The sequence below is a fragment of the Lacerta agilis genome, chromosome 16, assembly GCF_009819535.1.
Source record: "Lacerta agilis isolate rLacAgi1 chromosome 16, rLacAgi1.pri, whole genome shotgun sequence".
NCBI classification, from domain to species: domain Eukaryota; kingdom Metazoa; phylum Chordata; class Lepidosauria; order Squamata; family Lacertidae; genus Lacerta; species Lacerta agilis.
In genome coordinates this window covers 38,512,899-38,535,910 of record NC_046327.1, presented here as the reverse complement: position 1 = coordinate 38,535,910, position 23,012 = coordinate 38,512,899, and the positions used below count along the sequence as shown (strand labels likewise).

The following is a 23,012-nucleotide window of genomic DNA, read 5'->3' as shown; positions in this document are numbered from 1 at the left end:
AAGCTGAATGTTGTAAGATTCATAACAAGCTACACGTTCTTGAGATCTTTCGGAACTGTTTGGCGGATCATGCCATTTGTCCAGCACAGGCAGCTTCCCTTGAGCTTCTGGGGGAAGAGAGGGGAGTTGGTGACACGCCTCGCCTTCTTCTGCAGCGGGCGGGCTCGGAACCCAACAGCCAAGCAGCTTCCTTCCTTGTTGTGCTGCTTGGCCAGGAGGAAACCCTCGCTCGCTCGCTCGCTCGCCCCTCGCTGCTCTGGCGGAGGGAAATCGCCCCGGGACCGCCCGCAGCGCCACAGAAGCAGCTTGGCGGGTCTCCCGGCGATGCTTTGCGCGTCAGCGCGGGCAGGCGCGCGGGCGGAACCGAGGAGGACCCGCTTTCGAGAAGGTCCTTCTCCTTCGGTCGCTTGAGGCTCGTCTGCCCCGCTGAAGCTTTCTCTATGGTCGGGTTTTTGAAAAACCTTTTCAGTGGATTGGTGCTCAAGCCGGCCAATGAAGCTGCAGTCCCGCCCCGCCGTCAATCTCGTCGCCAATGGAGCTGACCTTTCCTTTGATAGACACGTAGATAGCCTGTAGAGATAAGCGGTGCTAAAAATGCCGGCCAATAGAGGCAAAGGTCGGGGCGGGCGAAGCGTGGGCAGCGCTTCCTGGTGGAAGAGGGAATGGGGCTGCCGCCGCCGCCGCCGCCGCCGCCAGGTGCAGACTAGTGACTCCCCGCGGGGCGAGCGAGCGAGCGAGGCGCCCGGGACGCCGCTGCTTCGGGGCAGGGAAGGAGAGAGCGCCGAGAGCGGAGCTGACCCGGGTCGGGAGCGGGTGGCGGGGAGTTCCGCCGCCGGCTCCTCACATTCTGCCGGGTCCCCGTTTTCTTTGCTCCGTAGGGAGGAGCACCTTTCCCTCTGCGCCTGCGTCGCCATGGAGACGCTCATCCCCGTCATCAACAAACTGCAAGAGATCTTCAACACGGTGGGAGCCGAAGTCATCCAGCTGCCCCAGATCGTGGTGGTTGGTTCCCAGGTGAGAATCCGCCTGCTGCTGCCTCTTCTTCACACTTCTCTGAAGTCTCTCAGCCCCACTCACCTCACAGAGTGTTTGTTGTGGGGGAGGAAGGGAAAGGAGAATGTGAGCCGCTTTGAGACTCCTTCGGGTAGTGAAAAGCGGGATGTCAAATCCAAACTCTTCCTCTTCTTCTTCTTCTCCCCGCTCGCCTTTGACCCGCGCAGCTCAGCCGCCTCCTGACCCCGCTGTGGCTGCTGCTCGGAAATACCTGCCGCAAACAAGGCCACTAATGGGTGGGGCAGCGAAAAGGGTTATGCAATTATACATGAAAAGTATAGAGAGATAATAATAATTAATAATTGATTTATACCCCGCCCACCTGGCTGGGTTTCCCCAGTGAAATCAATCGGCTGTAGGAACAGTTAAAAGAAAGCATTGCTTCATGGAATGCATAATTAGCACTGTTACAAGGCTATGGTGATTGCTCATTGTCATGATAGTCAAGCTGAACTTCCAGGCTCTGAGGCATTCTATCTTTGAGTACCAGGTGAACTGGACAAACCCTGGGGGGGATGGATGGGTATTGCATGTGTGACAAGCTAGTGGACTTGCTAGAAACACAGTTGACTGTGTTGGAAATCAAGCTACTACATTATATGGATTTTTGGCAGGGCCGTTTCATTCTTGGTACAGTGGCTCTCCCAGTGTAGTGTGGAAGCCCCCAGTTCTACTGACAGGAAATTAATCCCTAGGAATTTTTGTAGAGGTATTAGTGCCTGTCTGATGAAAATGGAAGGATCTGCTAATGATACCATTCCACGTTTAACTCACTTGTGGGGCTTTCTTAAAACAGGTGGCTCCGCCATGGCCAGCCCAAGGCGGAGAAATCTATTTGGCAAATTCCACCCCTTCAACTCTCAGTAACAAAATGATAAGAATAACTAACTGATCATTTATTAATGCTTCCCAAACTGCCAACTCACTGTTTCTAATGGTAAGGCTTGCCTTGCCTATCCTGCGAGAGAGGGATGGATAGATACAGAAAAGTACAGTCATGCCTCATGTTGCGAACGCTGCAGGTTACGTTTTTTCGGGTTGCGCTAGCACCGAACCCGGAAGTACCGGAACGGGTTACTTCCGGGTTTCGACGCATGCGCAGAAGCGCTAAATCACACTTTGTGCATGCGCAGAGGACCAAATCGCGACACACGCGTGCGCAGAAGCAGCGCTGTGGGTTGCAAATGCTGTGGGTTGCAAACGTGCCTCCCGCACGGATCATGTTCGCAACCCGAGCGTCCAGGGGTTTTCAGGGGTCCCAAGATAAGTGTTAATTAAGGTTGCCATCTAACCTTAAAAAGTGGTCTGACCTGTTCATGTTCCTTTTACAGAATAAGTTGTTTAAACTAGTAGGCTGGTGTTTTCAAGGGATGGAAACAAACATTCTTACCTGCTAATGTCTGTAGTTCAAGCTGCCATTTGGTACAAGAGCAAGAACTGAAGAAAATGTTGATTGGAACTGTGTCCCCTCCACCTGTTCTATTCATATAAGATGGATAAGGTACCTTGAGGTGATCTATGTGGTAGCTTTCAAGAACACCAGGGATGCTTTATGTTATGCAGTACAGTCTTCTTTCTCTGAACCAGTACACAGGCTAGAACTCCCTAGAGTGAAACTGCTTTCTTCTTAGGACGACATTGCATCTTATTGCTGCTTTGCCTCCTCTACTTCTAACACTGCCTGTCTCCACAGAGCAGTGGGAAGAGCTCTGTGCTGGAGAGCATTGTAGGCCGGGACTTCTTGCCTCGTGGCTCTGGCATTGTCACACGCCGGCCTCTCATCCTGCAACTGGTGCATGTCCCAACACTAGAGGAGAGAAGGCGGACAGCCAGTGGAGAAAGCGGTGAGACAAGAGCTGGGGATTTGGGTCCTCATCCTGGGGCTTGGCTTTGGTTCTGAGAGGGGAGTGTTGGATCATGCATGTGGCTAGTAGGTCCAGTCCTACTGAAAGTTATCCAAACTGTTATTTTCCACCAAACTGTTATTTTCCTTCAGTCTAGAGGACAACTAGTTCTTTTTCCTTGAAAACTATTGAAACTTAGGGATTTCATTAAAGGGTTGATGAGGTCAGCTCCTGGCTATGCTGCATTGCTTGTCACTGCTTACACTTTATAGACTGTTTTCTGGGGATAGCTGCTGGAGATGCTGGTTTTTGCTAAAGGCAGGATGCCTAAGATGTGTTGATTGGGGGTGCCCTTGACAGAGACCCAAACAAAGGCTTAATTTGAGCCATAGCTCAACTCTGTTGTGACTATTAGGAGTTGACCATGGCAAAAAATTAGTGGAAATTAAACAAAGCACATAACTGAGAAAGAGCAGGTTGCTATCCCCTCCCTGAGTAGCCACAACCATCAAGTACACACCTGGGAGTTAGGGGTAAGGCCTTCTAAGTGGAGAGTTTTAGGCCAGAATGTACTGAGTGAGAGAGAAGATGGCTGCAAGAGGAACTGGGGATGAGTGCCCTATGTTTGAGACAACCATTTGCAAGATTGATCATTGGAATGGGAATTGGGAGAACTAGGGTTGGTTTGGATTTGTTTCTTCTAGAAGTCAATGGCTTGTCTGTTTCACAAAAACTAGCATGGTGGGTGGAGTAGCCTGCCTTTGGCTGTTGGGAAGCATCTTTGCAGTGTAGTATTATTCCATCTCATGAGCATAGGAGCCAATTCCTAGGGGCTGAGGTCCCTTCGCACCTCCCCAAGAAAATATTTGAGCCCCCCCTCGTTAATAGGCATTGCCATTCAAATGGTGTGTGTTTTCTCTGTCTTGTGATTGATTATGCGGGGTGGGGCTTATATGCCCCCCATATTTTATTTCAGTTGGCATCCTTCCATAAGAGGGATGGATACCAAAGAGGTTCCTTGACATATTTTTTTCTGGTTTTCTTTGTTTGCAGGTGTCCAGGCTGATGAGTGGGCCACCTTCCTGCACTGCAAACACAAGGTACAGCATGAGTGGGGTAAAGGGCTGCAGCGGTGGTCAGAGCAGGTCCAGTCCCCTAGGCAGGACAGACATCTGCCTCGTGACAAAAGTGCAAACGCTTCAGGCTAACAGAGGACTCTCCTCCCAGGGGCTATCTCAGTTGTTTCTCCCCTCCCCCAAATCACAGGGGAACAGGGTTTGAGGCATGGGGGCAATCGCTGTGAAAAAGACACAGGTGCTTTCTAATGGCAGGTCCTCTTCTCTCATGCTCTGCAAGTGAATGACACAAGACTCCATTCCATGAAGTGCAGACAAGATGCAGCAATTGGGACAACTCTCAAGGAGGAAGAGCAGTTCCTCTTGCAGCATGCCACAAGGAAAATTAACTTCCATCTGGAATGAAACATAGGATGGGGAAGGAAGAGAGGGTGTTGCAGCCCTTCAGACAGACTTGCCTTGCTCCACCACCTTGTTTGCTGCCTGTTTCCTCCTTATTTTAAACCAGAGATGGGGAGTTCCTGGCACTCCAGGTAGATCTTTATTGGAGTGCAACTCCCGCCATCCCTGACCATTGGCCATGTGGACTGGGACTGATGGGTGGTGGAGTCCAGAAACACCTGGAGGGACATAGGTTCCTCATTCATGTTTTTAATGGAGCTGTAATGTCCCTGTTGAGGGAAAGAGGCAGCTATTCCCTACTTTGCCTACCAGCCTGTCAACTTTACTCAGCCAGTGTTTCCTTCTCTGTTTTTTTTGTCCAAAGAGTTCAGGACCTCAGAGTGCCTCAAAAGGGAAAGGACTGGAGGCTGTTAAGCTAGAGACAGCTTGCAGCTAGTCAACCTCTCTTATGGATGGGAGAATTTAACACACACACACACACACACACACACCCAACAGATATGTATTTTTTGTTTTAGTTTGAAGCAGTAAGGAATGGCAGGATCTTTTAATTTCTGACCTAGTTTAAAATGTTGTTTATTTGTATTGGCTTCCCTTGTTGCATGAAGTTCTTGAATGACTCTTCTACATATTGCATCCTATTTTTTTTTAAAAAAAAACCTCACTGTTTTTTTTGCTATGCTTTCTCTTCCAGAGTATGTGTTTTGTAAATAATAAACCACAATAAAGAATTCTAGAAATGATCGTAAGAAGGGCCATTTTCCGAAAGTTGTGATTTTCTGCTCAGTGAAGTATTGAGCAAAGAGCCCAATTTCTTCTTTTTCTTCTTCCTCTCCATTCTCACTTCCTTTCTGTTTTTTATATTTATTTGCTTTTCTGTTTTACTCATCAATGCATAGTATGTTACAGTCAAACACATGATAGTAAGATGATAATTATTCTGCCCCATATATCTAAATCTTTTTTTAATTTTTTCCAAGGTTTCATTCTTATAGATGTCATGATGGTTTGTTGATACTCACACTCCTAAATCATAGCTGTCAACTTTTCCCTTTTCTTGCGAGGAATCCTATTCAGAATAAGGGAATTTCCCTTAAGAAAAGGGAAAAGTTGACAGCTATGTCCTAAATATTTCACTTTTTTATCTATTTTCCAGCCAGTAATTTCCCCTAATTTCATTTTAAACATATCCATGATCATGAACAGTATAAACTTCTAAAATATCCCTTGCATTCCAAGTGTTGTGCCAAAGAGCACGTGGTGTTTCCTGTGCCTTAAGCCAAACAGCAGTGCTCTTATGCCTTATGAAGAATTCTGCTATATTACATTATTAATTACAGTGGAACCTTGGTTGTCGAATGCTTCGGAAGCTGAACAATTTGGAACCTGAATGATTTGCAAAAGTCAAATGGCTTCCAGGGAGTCCCCCTCCCCCTTGACTTTGCAGCTATCCCATTGATGCTGAGTTTTCAAATGTTTCGGAAGCTGAACAGTCTTCCAGAATGGATTACATTAGAAAACTGAGGTTCCAATGTATTTTGGTAACCCTGTTCAGTATAGAAACTGCTGTGTTTTCTTCCTTTTTAAAAATTCACTTCTTTTCTAGAATGCCATCACTTGACACACCAATCCTAACCATGGTTACCTGGAAATAGGCCTATTGGTTTTCTCAAGCTTCTGAATAATTGCACATGATAGAAGCCAAGTTTCTATCTGGCTTTCTAGATAATCCCCTTCCTTTTTTCCTATATCCTTCCTTTCATTCTTGACCTCCGCATCCCTACTACTCTGGGAAGCAGGTTCTTTTTTTCTCAGAGAAGTTTAGAAGGAGGACAGGGTTTTCCTCTTAATTGAGGTTGTTGGGTAGCAAACTAGAGATGAGTGTTTGTTTGATTTATTTTGTAGAATATTTATATTCCACCTAAGGCAGCTTACAATGTGGATGGAAAGCATACATTAAAATTGCAGAAATATTTCAAGAAGAGTTAACAGAGCATTGATCAACCAATTAAAGTGGTTGAGTGCAAAGTTAAAACCATCTAGAACAGTGCTAAGTACAGTGGATCAAATTTTTCAAAAGTCAAGCTGTGGACCCCTTACTTTTGAAAATTTCGATACCTCTGTGGTAGTTTTTGTTATGTGACAAATATTAACAACAACAATAGTACCTTGCCCATCTGACTGGGTTGCCCCAAGCACTCTGGGCAGCTTCCAGCAAAATACAAAAACACAGTAATGGTGCCATGGTCCCCCTGGGGTCCGCAGACCACCACTTGGGAACCACTAACCTAGAAGCCTCTTGATCATTCACCTACAGACTAAAAGGGAGCCAACCAAACTTCTTGAGGGAAGGCATGCTGCCTTCAGGTTTCGTACTGCAGCTGGGAAGTATTTTGAAATCAATTTTTCTTTAAAAAGAAACTTTGGGTGATGATGCAGTTGAACTATGTCCTCTTCTGCCCTGTTCTCTACACTCCCCACTCCCCCATATGTTCTCCCTACTGTAGTGAGCAGGGCTCTGATTCTGCCCAGGAGCAGGTGAGAGGGTGGGAGAGGATGAATCAAAGAACTTTAGCTGCATCCTTTCCTGCAACCCTCTTGACTTCTAAACGGAAATGCAATCCCTCTGGGTTTGAGACTGGCAACAGCTAGCTCTCTTGTTCCCTGTCTTTTCCCCCAGACTTTCACTGACTTCAGCGAGATTCGGCAGGAGATTGAAATCGAGACAGAGCGGACCACTGGGACCAATAAGGTACTGGCATTTCAGAGCTCCTCCCCACTCTGGTGAGAATCCTGTTCTTTGAGCTCCCATATGATCTTTCTTTAACTGATTTTCTTTTTTTAATGCATGCAGGGAATCAGCCCAGAGCCCCTGTACTTGAAGATCTACTCCCCACATGTACTCAACTTGACACTAGTTGACCTTCCAGGAATCACCAAGGTGAGAGGCATTGGAGAAAGTGGGCAATTGGCTTTCAGAGAAAGCGAGGAGATGCTGGTCTCTTCCTATGTGACGCTAACGGTGGAAATTGCAATTGGCAACAAGTATGGCGTTTCTAGCCTTAGAATCAAGTGTGCAGACTTGATGAGGCGGTCGCATCTGCAGGGAGAAATTTTGATGGGGTGCTTCTCCTTTACACCAGCCACTCCCTTCCCTTGCAACCCCTCTGCCCAGCCACTTGGTCCCAGTTGACTGACAAACAGCTGCGAATGGGAGGGGAGAAGAGTGAGGGCAGGCCTGGGGCATTTTTACATCTGATACGAATTAGACAATTTTATCTTGAGAATTGTGTACACACACACACACACACACACACGGAAGAGTCATCCCTATTTCTTATAGCAAAGACTACTGCAGAAACTGCATTGCTGTTGTATATGGTATACAGTTCAAAACAATAAACAGGTCAGGAAGGGAAAAAGAAGTGATGCTGACTTCCCCTACCACCTTAGTTTTCTGTGTTTTGAGCAGTAGTGGCAGCCTGCAGAGGGGCTTTCTGCTCTCTGTACAAGCTGCCACTTCTGTGCAAAACACAGAAAATTAAGGTGGTTGGGGAAAGGGGAGCAGCCAGTTCCAGCCATTGGCAAAGTGAGCTGTGAATGCTCCACGTCTGGGAAAGAAATACCTGCTGCACTTGAAAGTTAACTCAGTTGAAATGCAGGAGGTTTATTTACAAGTGAGAGGGGATCATGAGCAGGAGAGAAGGGGGAAGCAGAGGACCAGTGCAAGGAAACAGGTGAAAAGGAAGGCTACAGTGGGTGCACACACTTACTTCATAGAAACCACTGTTGAACAGCTCTGTCAGAAAGTTCTTCCTGATGTTTAGTCGGAATATTTCTTCATAAGGCTTGGTTTCCAGGCCCTTGATCATCTTGGTTGCCCTCCTCCACACTAGTTCCTGCTTGTCAATATCCTTAAATTGCAGTGTCCAGAACTGGATATAGGACTCCAGGTGTGGTCTGACCAAGGCAGAATAGAGCAAGAATATGACTTCCCTTGAGCTGGACACTATACTTCTGTTGATGCAGCCCAGAATAGCATTCACTTTTCTTGCTACTGCATCACTCTGTTGACTCATGTATGGTCTACTAAGACCCCTAGATCCTTTTCACATGTACCACTGGCAAGCTAGGTGCCCCCCAATCTTATATCTGTGCAGCTGGTTCTTCTTGTCTAGGTGCAGAACATGACAGTTGTATCTTCTGAAATTCATTGTGTTAGTTTGGGCCTAATTCTCCAACCTGTTAAGCTCATCTCAAATCCCAATTCTGTCTTCTGTGGCATTAGCTACTCCTCCCAGTTAGGTGTCATCTACAAATTTGATTAGCATCCCCTCAATTCTTTCGTCCAAGTCATTTAAAAAATGGGCCCCAGGACAGAATGCTGTGGCAGCACCGCACTTGTCCATGTTTTCCAGGATGATAAAGGAACCATGAGCACTACTTAATGGTTATCTCATCCAGTCTACATTTCACCAGCTTCTGTGCAAGAATATAATGGGGGTCTTTGTCAAAAGCCTTACTGAAATCAAGACACACTAAGTTAGGGCTGCCATACGTCTGGATTTTCCTGGACATTACTGGGATTTCTAAGGTGGAATTGATGTCTGGAGAGAATTTCCAAAATGTCATGCTTTGTCCTGGATCTTAGGCAAGTCTATAAAAAACCATGGTTTTTTTTGCTTTTTTGGGGGGGGGGAGCTCAACAACTTTGGGGGTTTGTCTAAAAAAAGCTCTTTCGAGGTGTCCTGGCTTTTACTTTTTGAAATATGGCAACCTTACACTAAGTCCACAGCATTCCTCGATCCACCAAGCTTGTAATGCTTATCAAAAAATGAAATGAGATTTCTCTGGCATGTTGGACCATCTTTCTTGTTGGAATTGTTTGCATTTGGACCTTCAATATTTCACGTTTAAGAAACTCTCGTCCATCTTGGACTCCCTTCTCTTTGAGTATATTTGACCATGGGTTCTCATTCAGTGGCTTTTTAAATTGGCTTTCTTAAAGTCAGGAGTACATGCCCAACTACATTCAGTTTTATGTTGCCTCTGTATCATCATTTGTGTGTAACTGTGAATGTAATGGGCTAGCTTCATGGGGCCATGGGTAGGTGAATCCAGGCCTTCTTTCTCTGATTTCTTTCTTCATATGAGGCTCTTCTGTTAGCTTGGTTTCCCTTCTTCCAGTAAGAAATCTTTGATCTGGCTTTTCCTCTCTCAGGGTGGAAACAGAATGGGAAATTGGAGGCAACTGTGTAAACTTCACTCCAGTGCTTGGTGCATTATGATACCAAGCTGGAAAGAGAACCTGGAGTGTGACATTTTGTGGATGTCTTCTTTAGTCTTGTAGCAATTTCTAGTCTTTCCTTTGTATACTGCAGGTGCCCGTTGGGGATCAGCCCCACGATATTGAGGTTCAAGTACGGGACATGATCCTGTCCTACATCTCCAACCCAAACTGCTTGATCCTGGCTGTGACAGCTGCCAATACAGACATGGCCACATCAGAGGCACTAAAGCTGGCACGTGATGTTGACCCTGACGGTATGGCATGTGTTGTCGTGTGCCTCAATTTAATAGGAGCATGTGTTGGTGGTCAGGAGGTCAGTGCTTGGTCCCCATGAAGAGCAACAGGATGATGGAGCTAAGTTGCTGCATGTGTTGGAATGGGGTGAGAGAACTGGGGCAGACCAATAGTGATGAAACTGAGAGAATGCATGTGTAGGTAAAGGAGGGGGATGGAGCAAGGAATGTGCAGACTAGGGTGGGGCAGAGGGAATAAAGGAAGGAGCAGGCTTTCATCCTGTGCTGATCCTGTGCAGGGCGAAGGACACTGGCTGTGATCACCAAGCTGGACCTGATGGATGCTGGGACAGATGCCATGGATGTGCTAATGGGTCGGGTTATTCCCGTCAAGCTGGGCATCATTGGGGTGGTCAACAGGTCAGTAGTGCTGGATAACAGGGAATATGGGATCTGGCTCAGATTCGGAGTGTCTAATGGCGGAACCCCACTTCCAGTAGGGCAGGACGTTCTTGAAGGATGCATTATCTATTGTCTTGGGTGGCATGGTTGGGGGAATAGACGCTTGCTGCAAGACATCACTCCAACTTGTGTAGGTTAGTTTGTTGCTTTGAACTCCCTGCTTCCTCTACTAGGAGCCAACATGATATCAACAGCAACAAGAGCATCAGTGAGTCCCTCCAAGATGAGCAGGGCTTCTTGCAGAAGAAGTACCCATCGCTTGCCAACCGAAATGGCACACGTCACCTGGCTAAGACTCTCAATAGGTGAGGGGGTGCCACGGCACAGCGGTTATTGATGAATAAAGGAGCTGGATGTTGGGAGGGACTGAGTGAGCAGGAAGGGGCTGGCCAGGATCCGGTGCAGGTGTCTGGCTTACCTGTTGTGAGTACAGAAGGCTCCATGCTCTGAACACTGGAACCTTTTGTTGATGTATGTGGTGCTTCAGAAAGTCAGTTTCTACAACCTTGAGGACTAGAAACCTTGAAAGTCTAGGCCGGACTGGTCATCCATGTCAGCAATTACTGAGCATGCTGCTTTATTTCCTTCTCCTTCCTGCCTTCAAGGCTGCTGATGCACCATATTCGTGACTGCCTGCCTGAATTAAAGACCCGGGTGAATGTGCTGACAGCCCAGTACCAGTCTGTGCTCCAGAGCTACGGGCAGCCCATTGAGGACAAGAATGCCACCTTGCTTCAGATCATCACCAAATTTGCCACCGAGTACTGCAACACAATTGAGGGCACGGCACGCAACATTGAGACATCTGAGTTGTGAGTGATCTCTCTTGGCAGGGCTGGGACTGGGGAGGAGCCTCACAAGGTGGATCGATCGATAAGGGGGATTGTGCTCTCTGAAGCTGACCTACTCTCCCTCCCTGTCAGGTGTGGAGGGGCCCGGATGTGCTACATTTTCCATGAGACGTTTGGTCGCACCCTGGAGTCCATTGATCCTCTGGCTGGACTTACAATGCTGGATATCTTGACAGCCATCCGAAATGCCACCGTAAGCCACCATTGTGGAGCCGGGATGCCTTTGAGGCCATTCACCCATTGGTCTCTGCTTTCAGCTTGTTCTACTCTCCCATCATCCTATGCCATCTAGAACTCAGTTCACCCCAAATAAATTGTGCAGGCACATTGCCTAAGAGAGCTTGCATAGCATAGTGGCCCAACAACAAACTGTGGGTCGGGAGAGGGCAATCATGGTCATACCCCGCTTGTGGGACTCCCAGCACAGGAATCTGGTTGGTCACTTTGAGAACAGGGTGCTGGAAAAGATGGGCCTTTACCCCAGGGCTGTTCTTATGTTCTTGAGTTCAATTCAAATCTCACCTCTGCAGCCACTCTCTCAGCCTCGCTACGCACATGCCCTCTGGCAGCCTCTAAGGTGGAGGGATGATGATATCGGCCCAGACTGCAGCCTTCTAAGGAGGAGTGAGACACAGGAACACTTCACCCTAAGCGCTACTTGTCCGTGATTTGGGATGACTCCCCATTCATGTGTAGAGGGGAAGGCAAAGAGACCCCCAGGCTCTCTTGCTAGTTTCATTTTGGGTGGGGGCAGTCTTGAACCAGCAAAAATGTGTTGTCCAAGTATGCTGAGTGGGTATCCTATGGTAGATGTTCATGATATTCCAGAGGTAAATGATGAGGTGTCTCAATTTGACACTTCTGATCCAAGCTGGAAAACCACACCGAAATCTGGAAAGAAGAACTAATTAAAATACCACACATGCCATTATTGAATATATATACTAAGCTTTATTTGATCTGTTTGCAGGGTTGTAAAGGGGCAGCTGATAGAAAATATTATTGGCAATTATGGAGTGATGTCAACTAGAGATTGAGAATTAACACAGCAATGGGGGTCTATCTTGGACATATCTTGTAAGGAGAGCAGGAAACTGGTTTTGGAAGTAGTATTAGATTGAATCAAATTGGTAATGGTTTGTAATAATTTGGAAAACCAATAAAAATAACCCCCCCCAAAAAAGATTAGTGGAACAGTTGGTAGTTAACAGCCTGTGTGTTTGTGGCCTGGGATAGGGCCTTCTCTGTGGCAGCCCCTAAGTTGTGGAACTCCCTACCCCACAGAGGAGCATCTGGCATCTTCATTATACAGCTTCTGTCAAATGCTCAAGATGGAGCTCTTTGCCCTGGCATTTGACACCTGAGCTGTATATTTTCAGAACCCACCCTTTTGTGATTGCATTTGTTTTGTTGTTGTTGTTGTTTTTTGTAACTGTTAAGCTTTTAAACTGTTTTCAGTGTTGTATTTTAAATGGTTACAACACACCCTGGGACATTAGGGCGAAGCTTTATTAGTCCCAACCAGCTTTATTAGTCCCAACCAAAAATCTTGAAGCAATGTGTAAACTGTTAAGTTGACCAGAGCTCTCTTCAGGCTGGATGTTAAGTACTTTAAGAAGAGGGAGGAAGAGAGGCCAATGTTGCTGTGGAGGCTAGAAGTCCCGTCTGCCATTTGTAATGTCTCGAAATGAAGGGGAGTTTTTGCAGAACTGAGCTGCGATTCCTGTGCAAATTTATTTGGGGCTGAGCCGACTTGAATGCAGTGAGAGTCGTTTCTGAGTAAAAGTTCTTGGTGCAAAAAAAGGTTTCTGGTTGCAGCAAAGCAGGCTGGGACAAAGAAGCCAGTGATTACAATTCCTTTGGAAAATATAAATGCCAGTAGTTATTCATATCTTGTCTCTGGTACGAACTGCAACTAGCAGGGCCCTTCTAAGGCAGAAAGCTGAAATCAGGAAGTGCCCTTCAGCTGAAAATGACAAGGCATTGGTGGGCTCAAATCATGGCCCCTTCTAGCCTCTCATGCCTTAGTTGGTCATCTTCCTGCCCAACCCTGGGTAGCAGTTTATACTGATGGGGTTTCTCCACCCTGCAGGGACCCCGTCCAGCCCTCTTTGTCCCTGAAGTCTCCTTTGAGCTACTTGTGAAACGTCAGATCAAGCGCCTGGAGGAACCAAGCCTTCGCTGTGTGGAGCTGGTGCACGAGGAGCTGCAGCGCATCATCCAGCACTGTTCCACCTACAACACGCAGGTATGGCCTTCCTGACACCAGGGCCATTCCCAGTAGCATGGGTGGTTAGAAGGTTTTCAGAACTCCATTTGTTTGGCCTTTTGAGCCATCAGAGGTGTGTTGCAGGCATTTGTGATTCTACAGATTAAAACAGGGCCTGTGCATGCATTACATGAAAGCAAACACCATTAGACTCCATGGGGCGTCTGTGTAAAACATTTGCTTAACAAAGGCTCTCCTGCCAACTGTAAGGCAACCTTTCCATTTCCAAAGAGCTCAATGATCTCACAAAGAACTGTGCTCATTTCCAAATACTTTTGGCCTTCGAAAGCAGCACTGAGAAATTTCTAGCCAGCAGGTCCTAATTTTCCATAGGCTGTTTTCCCCTAAACGACAGCCACCTTCCCCACACCTCATGTGTGAGGCAGGTGGCTGTGGAACAACTGAGAACTCTATAAAGGGCACTCCCCATTGCTGCTTGGCAAGCAGTCATCTGACTGGCACTTGCAGAAAGCCCTACTGGGATCAACTTTTAAGTTGGGTCACCTGGTGTCCTGGTGATATCGGGTGATAGACAGGTAGCAGCCCCACCAGTCAAGATGTCCTACTGTGTAATAGTGGAGCAGCTCATGAGCAGCCCTGTTGGCTAAATCTTGCTCTACAGCTTTAAATTGCTGCCCTTCAAACAGAAGAGACAGAGCCTTGCCCTACATGGCTCTTGTTAGAATTGGAAGTACCGTATTTTGCTCAAGCCCATTCTGTAACTGCATTCTGCAAAGAAAGAGAAAATTGCAGCCTGCATCTCTTTTCTCCACACCCTCCCTTACTCTGGAAGCCCTGCTGAGCTTCAGTTCAGAAAGATCATTGGTTGAGCCCACTCCCAGGTGCCCCTTTTGAGTAACTTGCCCCAATTTCCTTCCTCTACCTCCACACCTTAGGATTCCTGCTTTGTCTTTTATCACCCGGCTGACTGAGCCAGGCCAGTTGCTATGGCAATCATTGCTTTTTTGTAGATTGCTGCCTGGGTGGTAGTGCCTAAGGCCTAAGCCGCCTTCAGGAGTTGCCTCCCAGGAGAGGCCTCCATGGCCTGCTCTTTGTAGGCTTTTAGAAAGGCCCTGATGACCTTATTTCTACTGGTCAATTGTAGACAAATGCAGTGGTACCTCTACTTACATTCACCTCTGGTTACATATCCTTCAGGATACGTACGCGGCAAACCTGGAAGTATTTTTCCGGGTTTTGTCGTGCGCATGTGCGCATAAGCGCTCTACCAAGCCGTGTGCTAATGCTATTCTAGAATGTGTCATAGAATCATAGAATAATAGAACTGTAGAGTTGGAAGGGACCCTTAGGGGCAATGCAGTTGTCCCTTATGGGGCTCAAACCTGCAACCTTGACATTATCAGCACCATGCTCTAACCAACTCCAGGCAGTATAGTGTCAATATCAAGGGAAGTAATAGTACCACTCTATTCTGCCTTGGTCAGACCACACCTGGAATTCTGTGTCAAATTCTGGGCACCACAATTTAAGAAGGATGTTGACAAGCTGGAACATGTGCAGAGGAGGGCAACCAAGATGACCAAGAGTGGAAACCAAGCCTTACGAGGAACAGTTGAAGGAGTGGGTATGTTTATCCTGGAAAAGAACAGACTGAGAGGAAATATGATAGCCATCTTCAAATATCTTAAGGGCTGTCACATGGAAGAGGGAACAAGCTTGTTTTTTCCTGGTCTGGAGGGTAGGACCCGAACTGCTGGCTTCAAGTTACTAGAAAGGAGATTCCGGCTGAACATAAGGAAGAACTTTCTGACAGCAAGAGCTGTTTGACAGTGGAACAGTCTCCTTTGGGAGGTTGTGGACTCTCCTTCCTTGGTGGGTTTTAAGCAGAGGTTGGATGGCCGTATGTCATGGATGCTTTAGCTGAGATTCCTGCATTGCAGGGGGTTGGACTAGATCAGTGTTTTTCAACCACTGTTCCGCGGCACACTAGTGTGCCGCGAGATGTTGCCTGGTGTGCCGTGGGAAAAATTGAAAAATTACTTTATATATAGTCAATATAGGCACAGAGTTAAATTTTTTAACATTTTCTAATGGTGGTGTGCCTCGTGATTTTTTTCATGAAACAAGTGTGCCTTTGCCCAAAAAAGGTTGAAAAACACTGGACTAGATGACCCTTGGGTCCCTTCCAGCTCTATGATTCTGGATCATGCTGGAAATACTGAAATAAGTGAGAAGCTGGCCTCATAACAAACATTGTCTTTCTTCCCATATTGTTGATGGTTTTGCCATAAAATCATTCTTTCAGGATACAATGATGCAAATAAGTAATGCAGTTTTCTGAAACTTCTCCTGCAATAAGTTGTTGTTGATTCATGTTGCTTCGCATAAGCTGATGGTGCAAAATAAACAAAAGAAGTCACGTTCCTGCTTTCCATAAGCTTATAGTCTGAATTCCAACGGCTGGGGAGCGAACAAAGTTTGACTGTTTATGCATAATGCTTTTTATAAAGATTTTTCCATTATAATATCCTGTGCTGTTCTTGTTTTTTTTTAATGTATCTTTTGTGTGTATTAGCAGTACAATGGTATTTCAATTGTTGTTTTTGTAAGCTTTATTGACAAACAAATTGTAGAGCCAAAAGGTAGCAGGTCTTTAAAAAATGTCCAAATTGCTTCTCTCAATTCCTCCTCACCCCTTTTTCAGGAGCTGTTGCGTTTCCCTAAGTTGCATGAGGCGATTGTGGAGGTGGTGACGGGAGTCCTTCGCAGGAGGCTGCCCATCACAAATGAGATGGTAATGATGGTTGTTTCTTCAGAGAATGGAGGACTCAAGTGGAAGCTGGTTCTTGTTCCAACAGTCATTGCCTTTTCTCCTAGGTGCACAATCTGGTTGCAATTGAACTGGCCTACATTAACACCAAGCACCCAGACTTCATTGACACAGCTCTCGTTTCTGCCTCAGTGAGCAGTTCTAAGGTATGACCCAACCACCACCACCCTTTCTACTGCCTTGAGGCCTGCCCTAAGAATAACCCCACAGCCCACTCTCACATTTATTCCCTTCTCAGACTGAATCTGTTCCAGATGGTGCCCGGCGATGGAAAAGTGAAAAAGTGGAAGAACCTAGTGCAGATGACAGACCCAAGGGGTCCTCACAGACCTCAGTCTATTCCAGCCCTAGTCGGTCCCATGCAGTCAACCTGCTAGACACGGTCAGCTGTGCGGGAACCTGGAAGTACAGGGTTGGTGAGGTGGAGAGGTGGGTTGGTGACCTAGAGGCAAGAACATTCATTGAAAAGAGGACATTACTGGCTTGAGGACATCCTCTTGAGTTCTGGGGAGGGTCCAGTGGGGCCTTCTGGCCTAACAGCTGATGTGTGGGGTAGCACAGCAGCTGCTTACTTGCATGTCAGCTAAGCAAGCCCCGCTGCCCCCCGCAAGCTCTTGTGAACTGGAGGGACAGTGGGGCTTGTTGAGCAGCTCAGCTGCCTCCACTTCTCCTCCAGGGTGTTCCCAATATACACAGTTTCGGTTACATGCAGGGAGGCCTGTAATGTAACCCCCACATAATTTGGGAGTTGCCTGTACAGATTACCTGTTATATCTTGTCTCGCTGCTCTTGGCCAAGAGTATAGAAACTGTTCCACCAGCTCTGCTATCACCACCACCTCTGGCAATTTCCTCTCACAGTAGTCTTCCCTGACTTTCCCTAGCCCATGCCTGCTACACGCAAACTGAGCCAACGTGAACAGCGAGACTGCGAGGTCATCCGCCGGCTTATCAAGTCCTATTTCCTCATTGTGCGCAAAAGCATACAAGACAGGTGACTTCCAAGTTGGCAAAGGATTTAGCATGGGCACATATGGGCCAGATGTGTCCAGTTGTGAGAGCATCTGGGTTTGGGATTCTTTTATACAAAGTGAATGTTCCCTACTTGGGGGAGGGGGAGGATGCCTTAGGAGTTGAGAAAGGAGCATGCCAAGTACTGGGTGATAGCACAAGGTGTCTTGTGTCCTTCATATGTGCACTGTAGATATGGATTTCTTCATGATCTTTGTGTATGTGGGTAAAGTAAAGATTCCCATCCTCTTCGTTACTCAGAATTACTAAAATATTCCGACTTCTACAGAAGTGAATATTGCAGCCAGTTCATAGCTCAATACTTTTTGAATAAGAAATAATATAATTGGGTAAGTAGCAGCTGTTGGTCCACGGTGTCACCTAAAGAGGTGATGGATCTACCTGTAGGGCCAAGCAGGGGAGGTAAGGTTGGGGCAAGAAGGGAATTGTGGCCTAGCAAGGTAGGCCTCGGATGTCTGCAAGATCTCACAAGCTTTATAAGAAAAGATCTCTCTGCTTTCCACCCTGTAGTGTCCCCAAAACAGTGATGCACTTCCTGGTGAACTATGTCAAAGACCACCTTCAGAGTGAACTCGTGGGCCAGTTGTACAAGCCACAGCTCCTCGACACGTTGCTGACAGAGTCTGAGGACATGGCTCAGCAACGCAATGAGGCTGCCAATATGCTCAAGGTGAGGGGAGGAGGGCAAGGCTCCTTGGACAGACTTGAGGAACTACTGACAGGAGATGGGGAAAGTTCTCTCTGTCTCAGCAGCAGTTTCTTACTTTTAGGTTTCCCAAATACTGAAAGAACTGCACTGCTTCTCTGACTTTTGAAAAAATTTAAAACAGCCTATATCCAGGAGAACTGACTCTTCACAAATGAAACCCTGTGGCAAGTCCCCTTGGCTTCAGAGTCAGACTAGTGCCCATGCTCTGGCATCACTACCTTGAAAGCCCAGCCTGCTTGGGTTGAAAGATGGTCTTTTCTTCTCTTACAGGCATTGCAAAAAGCCAGCCAAACTATCTCAGAAATCCGTGAGACTCAGCTCTGGTGAGGGGAACCCACTGCTTCTGATGGCTCCAACCCACTGAGTACCATTCACCCAGAGCCATGCCAGCATTCATTTCTGAGCCTTCTGGTGCTGTTTCCCAATTGGAGCGGAGAGGTCTTGAGCCCTCTTTGGTTCTGGCCCAGAGCAAGAGCCTGTCTAGTTAAGCATTTGGCTGGTAACACTGTGGAGCCAGCATCTCTGTGCTGAACTGAAGCTGGTCCTCACCCACTGCCTCGTTGGTCATTCATGCATTTCCAGCCTTGCTAGTCCAGTCAGTATTAAATTACTGTTTTTGTCCACATTTTGAATTCCTTCTCTCCACAGCTGTATCCTTAAGTCATTGCTGGTTTGGGCCAGTCTTCATTCTTGGCAGCTTACGTGCAGGAGAGCTTACTTCCATCCCCAAATGTTGGTGCATTTGCTAAAAATATGAAGTGAAGCAATTTGTTTATGTGTGTCTGCCTGAGCACTAAGCAGACAGTGGTGTGTATGTGGATCTGCTGCTGAATGTCTTTAATCTTCATTACTGCCCTAAAAGTGATTGATGCTGGCTAGGTAGAGAAATAGTCACAGGTAACTTTGAAGATGGTCAAAACTATAGAGGTGTGACATCAACTGTTGCAGAGCAGATGATAAGAGAGTTGCTTTAGAGGGAGATCTAGCCTTATCTTTTTCCAGGAGTTGTGTGCAATAGTGCCACATATTTGGGGGCACTACCCAGTCCTAGTTGGCAGGAAAGGGGAGACACAACTTCTACACAACCCCAAGTTTGCATGCACCTCTGAGCCATGCAGGACCCAGGCTTGGCCTGCTAGTTTCCTGGAATAAACTTGTGTACTGTTACAAATGTGCGGGTGGCTTTTATTTGTATGTATGGTGTACAAAGAGGCTGAGAAGATAGAGCTTGATTAAAAATGAATTCTAAATTAAGTCAAAAGACTGAATGTCTCAACACTCACATAGCTTATTTCAAGTCACAAGGATTAAAAAGGTTAAACAAAAGGTGACTTGCCCTCTAGCAGTAGTCAGTACTCTATGGCTACCTGTCATACTGTATCTATGGTAAATGTACAGCTTTGGAGAAAGCCTGCTGTTTCTGTGGTGCTCCTGCTGCCCTGCCAGGCTCTTGTGAATTATGCACATCTCCTCTACACTCTGAAACGGTTTGCACCAGGTGGGAAAATACTACCAGCTCCAGAGAACACAAGGCTGGTTTATGGAACAAGGAGGAACTCTGCTGCAGGACCACTGCTCTGTTTCCCATCCCTCCCCACAAAATGCCCAGTAATCTTAAAATAACACACAAGACATCCTCCTTCACACAGCAAGGACATTTGGTCAATTTATGAAGCATCAAATATACAGTTTCTTATGTACAAAGTGGACCAGAGGTGAGGGGGTGGGAGACAGCAAGAAACAAAAAAATAAATAAAATGCAGTCAGTTTGGAGTCTTCCAGCCATGAACTCTGGGAGAAAGGGCAGGGAGTGGCCCATGCTGCAGAAAATGCATGGGCTGGAGCCCACACACCCCCTCCTCTCTTAAGAGGTTGCTATTTATAATATATAGTATATACACAGGAATCTGTACAGCAACAAACCCAACACAGGAAGTGCAGTGCAGGGTACGGATAAAGTGCATGCTGGGGGGAGGGCAAAGGGTGGGAAGATCTGATATGGAGTATGGGGGGAGGGAAGGAAGAAGGGAGCCCAGACCCTGCAGGATGGAACTGGGAGCAACTACAGCAGGGCAAAAACCACCACCACCTACTCGCAGGACAGGCAGGACTCCTGAGTTCCTTCAAGGCTGTGGAGTCAATTAGCGGAGGATGGAGAAGATGAGGAATGGAGGCTGAGAGTCAGTGAGCCTCCTAAAACCCTTCATTAACTGGTCCTCTGTGATTATTTTTCCCCATCCTCCAAAAAGCTAGAGGCCAGAAATCCTGCCTGCTCTTGTTGAGCAGTTATTCCTAAAACTGGTTGATGTGACACACTGGCATGACTTGAGGAAACTCATGTGTAGTGTGCAGCAGCAATTAGATTTATTAAATAATTCTGGTTCCTATAAGGTTGCCCCTGAAGTCGGTCCTTCTGCTCACACACTGCAGAAAGAAGAGCCTGCCTTCAGAGGGCCATCCATTGCCCATCACTATTCTGGCTGGGCCTCCCACTTTTCTACTTAGAAAAATAGTGTGCTTCCACTACCAGAAGCACCACTTTAAAATGTAAAATAATTTCTTCCACCAACATTCATAGCATCTCCTTAAAAATATACAGACGAGGCACTGTAACTCTTATGTTTTGAAATCATCCTCTGGCACCCTTGAGCCTACCTCCATATCCCTTTGCCCAGTGTCAGCACCCACACCTAGGAGTCCTGTCTCCACACGGACTAGACTGGGGAAGGTGGTGGCTCAAGGTCATGTCTTTAGGGAAGGGAGAGTGAGAGGAAAGGTTAGACCTGGATGGGCTCCATTAGCTTGGTTTAAACGGGACAGGAAAAACTGGATCCCATCTTTTTCTAGAAGCAAAGGAATGAGGAAGTAGGGGGTTAAAGTGCATCTAAGCTCCCAAGGAACCAGTGTGTGTGGCAGGCGGTAGTGTCTCCCCCCTTTTGGTAGGCAGAGAAACACTCTAGGATAAAAGAACAAACTGGGTGGGAGGAGACAATTACACCCCACCCTCCACTCCTATATTCCTCTCTATGCAGTTCAGTGAGGGAATATATAACCTTTTAAAATGTTTTCAGTGCAAACCCCATGATAGGGGTGGGAAGGGAGTAAGAATAGCCCTTTGTGAATAAGAACTGAGAGGGCAAGACAGATTCCTTCCCAAGTTTCCCCAAAATACTGATGATCTGCCCTGCTCTACATATTTCCTTCCTTCCTTCCTTCCTTCCTTCCTTCCTTCCTTCCTTCCTTCCTTCCTTCCTTCCTTGTAAACAGCAGAAACTCATAAACTCTGTGCAAACTAAAAAGGAGAGCCTCCTTTCTGCAAAATACCAAGGAGCACCAAAGCCCCCCGTCTCCATTCCCTCCTACAGAACAAGCCAACAGGCAGAGAAGTGGAAAAAGCTACTTTATAAAACTATGAAAAACTATCCTTCAGAAAGATAAAACCCCTGGTGACCACCACAGATGCCACCAAGCAGGGGTGGGGAGAAAGCATGCTGGAAGCATCCAGGCAGCAAAACATTAAAAGGCTTGGGGAGGAGAGGAGAGAAGCAATCTGCAGCCCTGTTCCAGGACACACTGGGCCAGAGCTCAACGAGGCGTTTGCAGTGCCTTTCACTGTGAAGCAAGGGATCTGCCTGCAGCTGCCTTGCCTTGTTGACTCTTCTCTCCACCCTCCACCCCTGCCACTTGGTAGGCAAGGTGGAAACAAACAGGAGCACCTGGGCAAGGGAGGCATTGCTCCCACCTGCAAAAAAAGAAAAAGGTGCCAGACTCTGTTGGCACAGAGCAAGGCTTCTCTTCCATGCAACTACTACATGCTTAAGTCAAGCCCAGGAGCCCACACGGCTTAAAAGAGAGAGAGACTGGTAACTACTGGTATTTTTGCCCCTCTCTGTATAGCTGAGAGTTACTACATTCTCATCTTCAATTGACTGGGGATGTTCAGGGCTGAGCCCTGAGAAACTAATGGAAATAGTGCTTTAGATGGACTGAACATTGCTTTTTAAAAAATAAATCATGCTAGAGACAGCTTTAAGAACTGCTGTTGTTGGGGTGGAAGAGCCACTGGCCTGGCTGCGTGTGTATGGCCCACCTAACAGTAGCAGTAGCAGCTTCTCCAGCAGACTCATCATCACAATGCCTATCAGGGCAGTCTGAAAGAATTGACACAGAAGCGGTTCTTAGGTTGTGTGAACTGGGCCTCAGCCAGTTCCTTTAGACACTCAATCGAGAGTTCAATACAGTAACAAGGCTTGCTTAGCCTTTTGTGGCATCAAATCCCGTGGGAAATTGGCTGCAAACAGAACTGTTGGCTTGCCAGCCATTGTTGGACTACAACTCCCATCATCCCTAACCTCTGGGCCTGCTAGCCAGGAATGATGGAAGTTGTAGTCCAACAATAGCTGGAGACCCAAGTTTGGGAAACCCTGCTCTGGAACATACCCACCTTTAATTTGCTGCTCTGTTTTCAACATTCGCCTTGGCCATTTGCTACCGACCGTTCATTCACAGCTGCTATTAAAAACTGGAGCAGTCAGATATTTTAAGTTAGGCGGGGAGTGGGGAGCAAGAGGCTCTCCTTCGGTCATCCTTCTGAGCTGAAAACAATGCTCTTTGGGCAGGTCTGATAAATGGCCACCTGCTATGTAAACAAGACACATGGAAGGCAGCCATGGGGGACTGCCTGCTACACGGCTAACATTTCACGGAGACATGGTGTAGGTGGGCAAATGCTGGTGCACAAACGCCAGGAGCAAAAGAAGTATCAGTCTTTGGAGAGAGTGGGATCGTGCAAAAGTGCAAGTTCCACTCTACAGCTTATTCTTATGCCTTCAAAACTGCCACACTGCACAAGTTGTCCCTGGCACTAGCATGTCTGACTTGCTTTGCACAAAAACAGCAGATGGTGCAATTAAACTGTTCCTGGACTGTTCCACTTTGAACTGCAGGGGGGAACTGCGCTGCCAAATGCCCCCCCCCCCCGCACACACACAGCTAGCGTAT

General features: G+C 46.9%; 1 protein-coding gene across 2 annotated transcripts; it reads left to right on the top strand.

Moving 5' to 3' along the window:
- Positions 1-858: 858 nt before the first annotated feature.
- LOC117060472 (dynamin-1-like protein) lies at positions 859-19,184 on the top strand. 2 transcript variants are annotated; one of them, XM_033172712.1, is made up of 17 exons: positions 859-1,014; positions 2,747-2,897; positions 3,951-3,997; positions 7,056-7,127; positions 7,230-7,316; positions 9,757-9,919; positions 10,198-10,318; positions 10,534-10,665; positions 10,966-11,172; positions 11,284-11,404; positions 13,304-13,459; positions 16,146-16,235; positions 16,319-16,417; positions 16,510-16,653; positions 17,155-17,264; positions 17,813-17,972; positions 18,282-19,184. In XM_033172712.1, the coding sequence occupies exons 1-17, from the start codon at positions 913-915 to the stop codon at positions 18,336-18,338; spliced, it is 2,019 nt and encodes a 672-aa protein (XP_033028603.1). In that variant the 5' UTR covers positions 859-912; the 3' UTR covers positions 18,339-19,184. The 2 variants fall into 2 exon arrangements, 1 of the variants encoding a protein (XP_033028603.1); XR_004428002.1 differs by lacking the exon at positions 18,282-19,184 and having other exon boundaries at positions 16,510-16,700; positions 17,813-17,948.
- The last annotated feature ends 3,828 nt before the right edge of the window (positions 19,185-23,012 follow it).

Coding starts and splice junctions, on each gene's coding strand:
- LOC117060472 (XM_033172712.1), top strand. CDS start 913: ATGGAGACGCTCATCCCCGTCATCAACAAACTGCAAGAGATCTTCAAC. Junction 11,405..13,303: donor CAGCCATCCGAAATGCCACC/GTAAGCCACCAT, acceptor TCCACCCTGCAG/GGACCCCGTCCAGCCCTCTT. Junction 16,654..17,154: donor CAGTCAACCTGCTAGACACG/GTCAGCTGTGCG, acceptor GACTTTCCCTAG/CCCATGCCTGCTACACGCAA.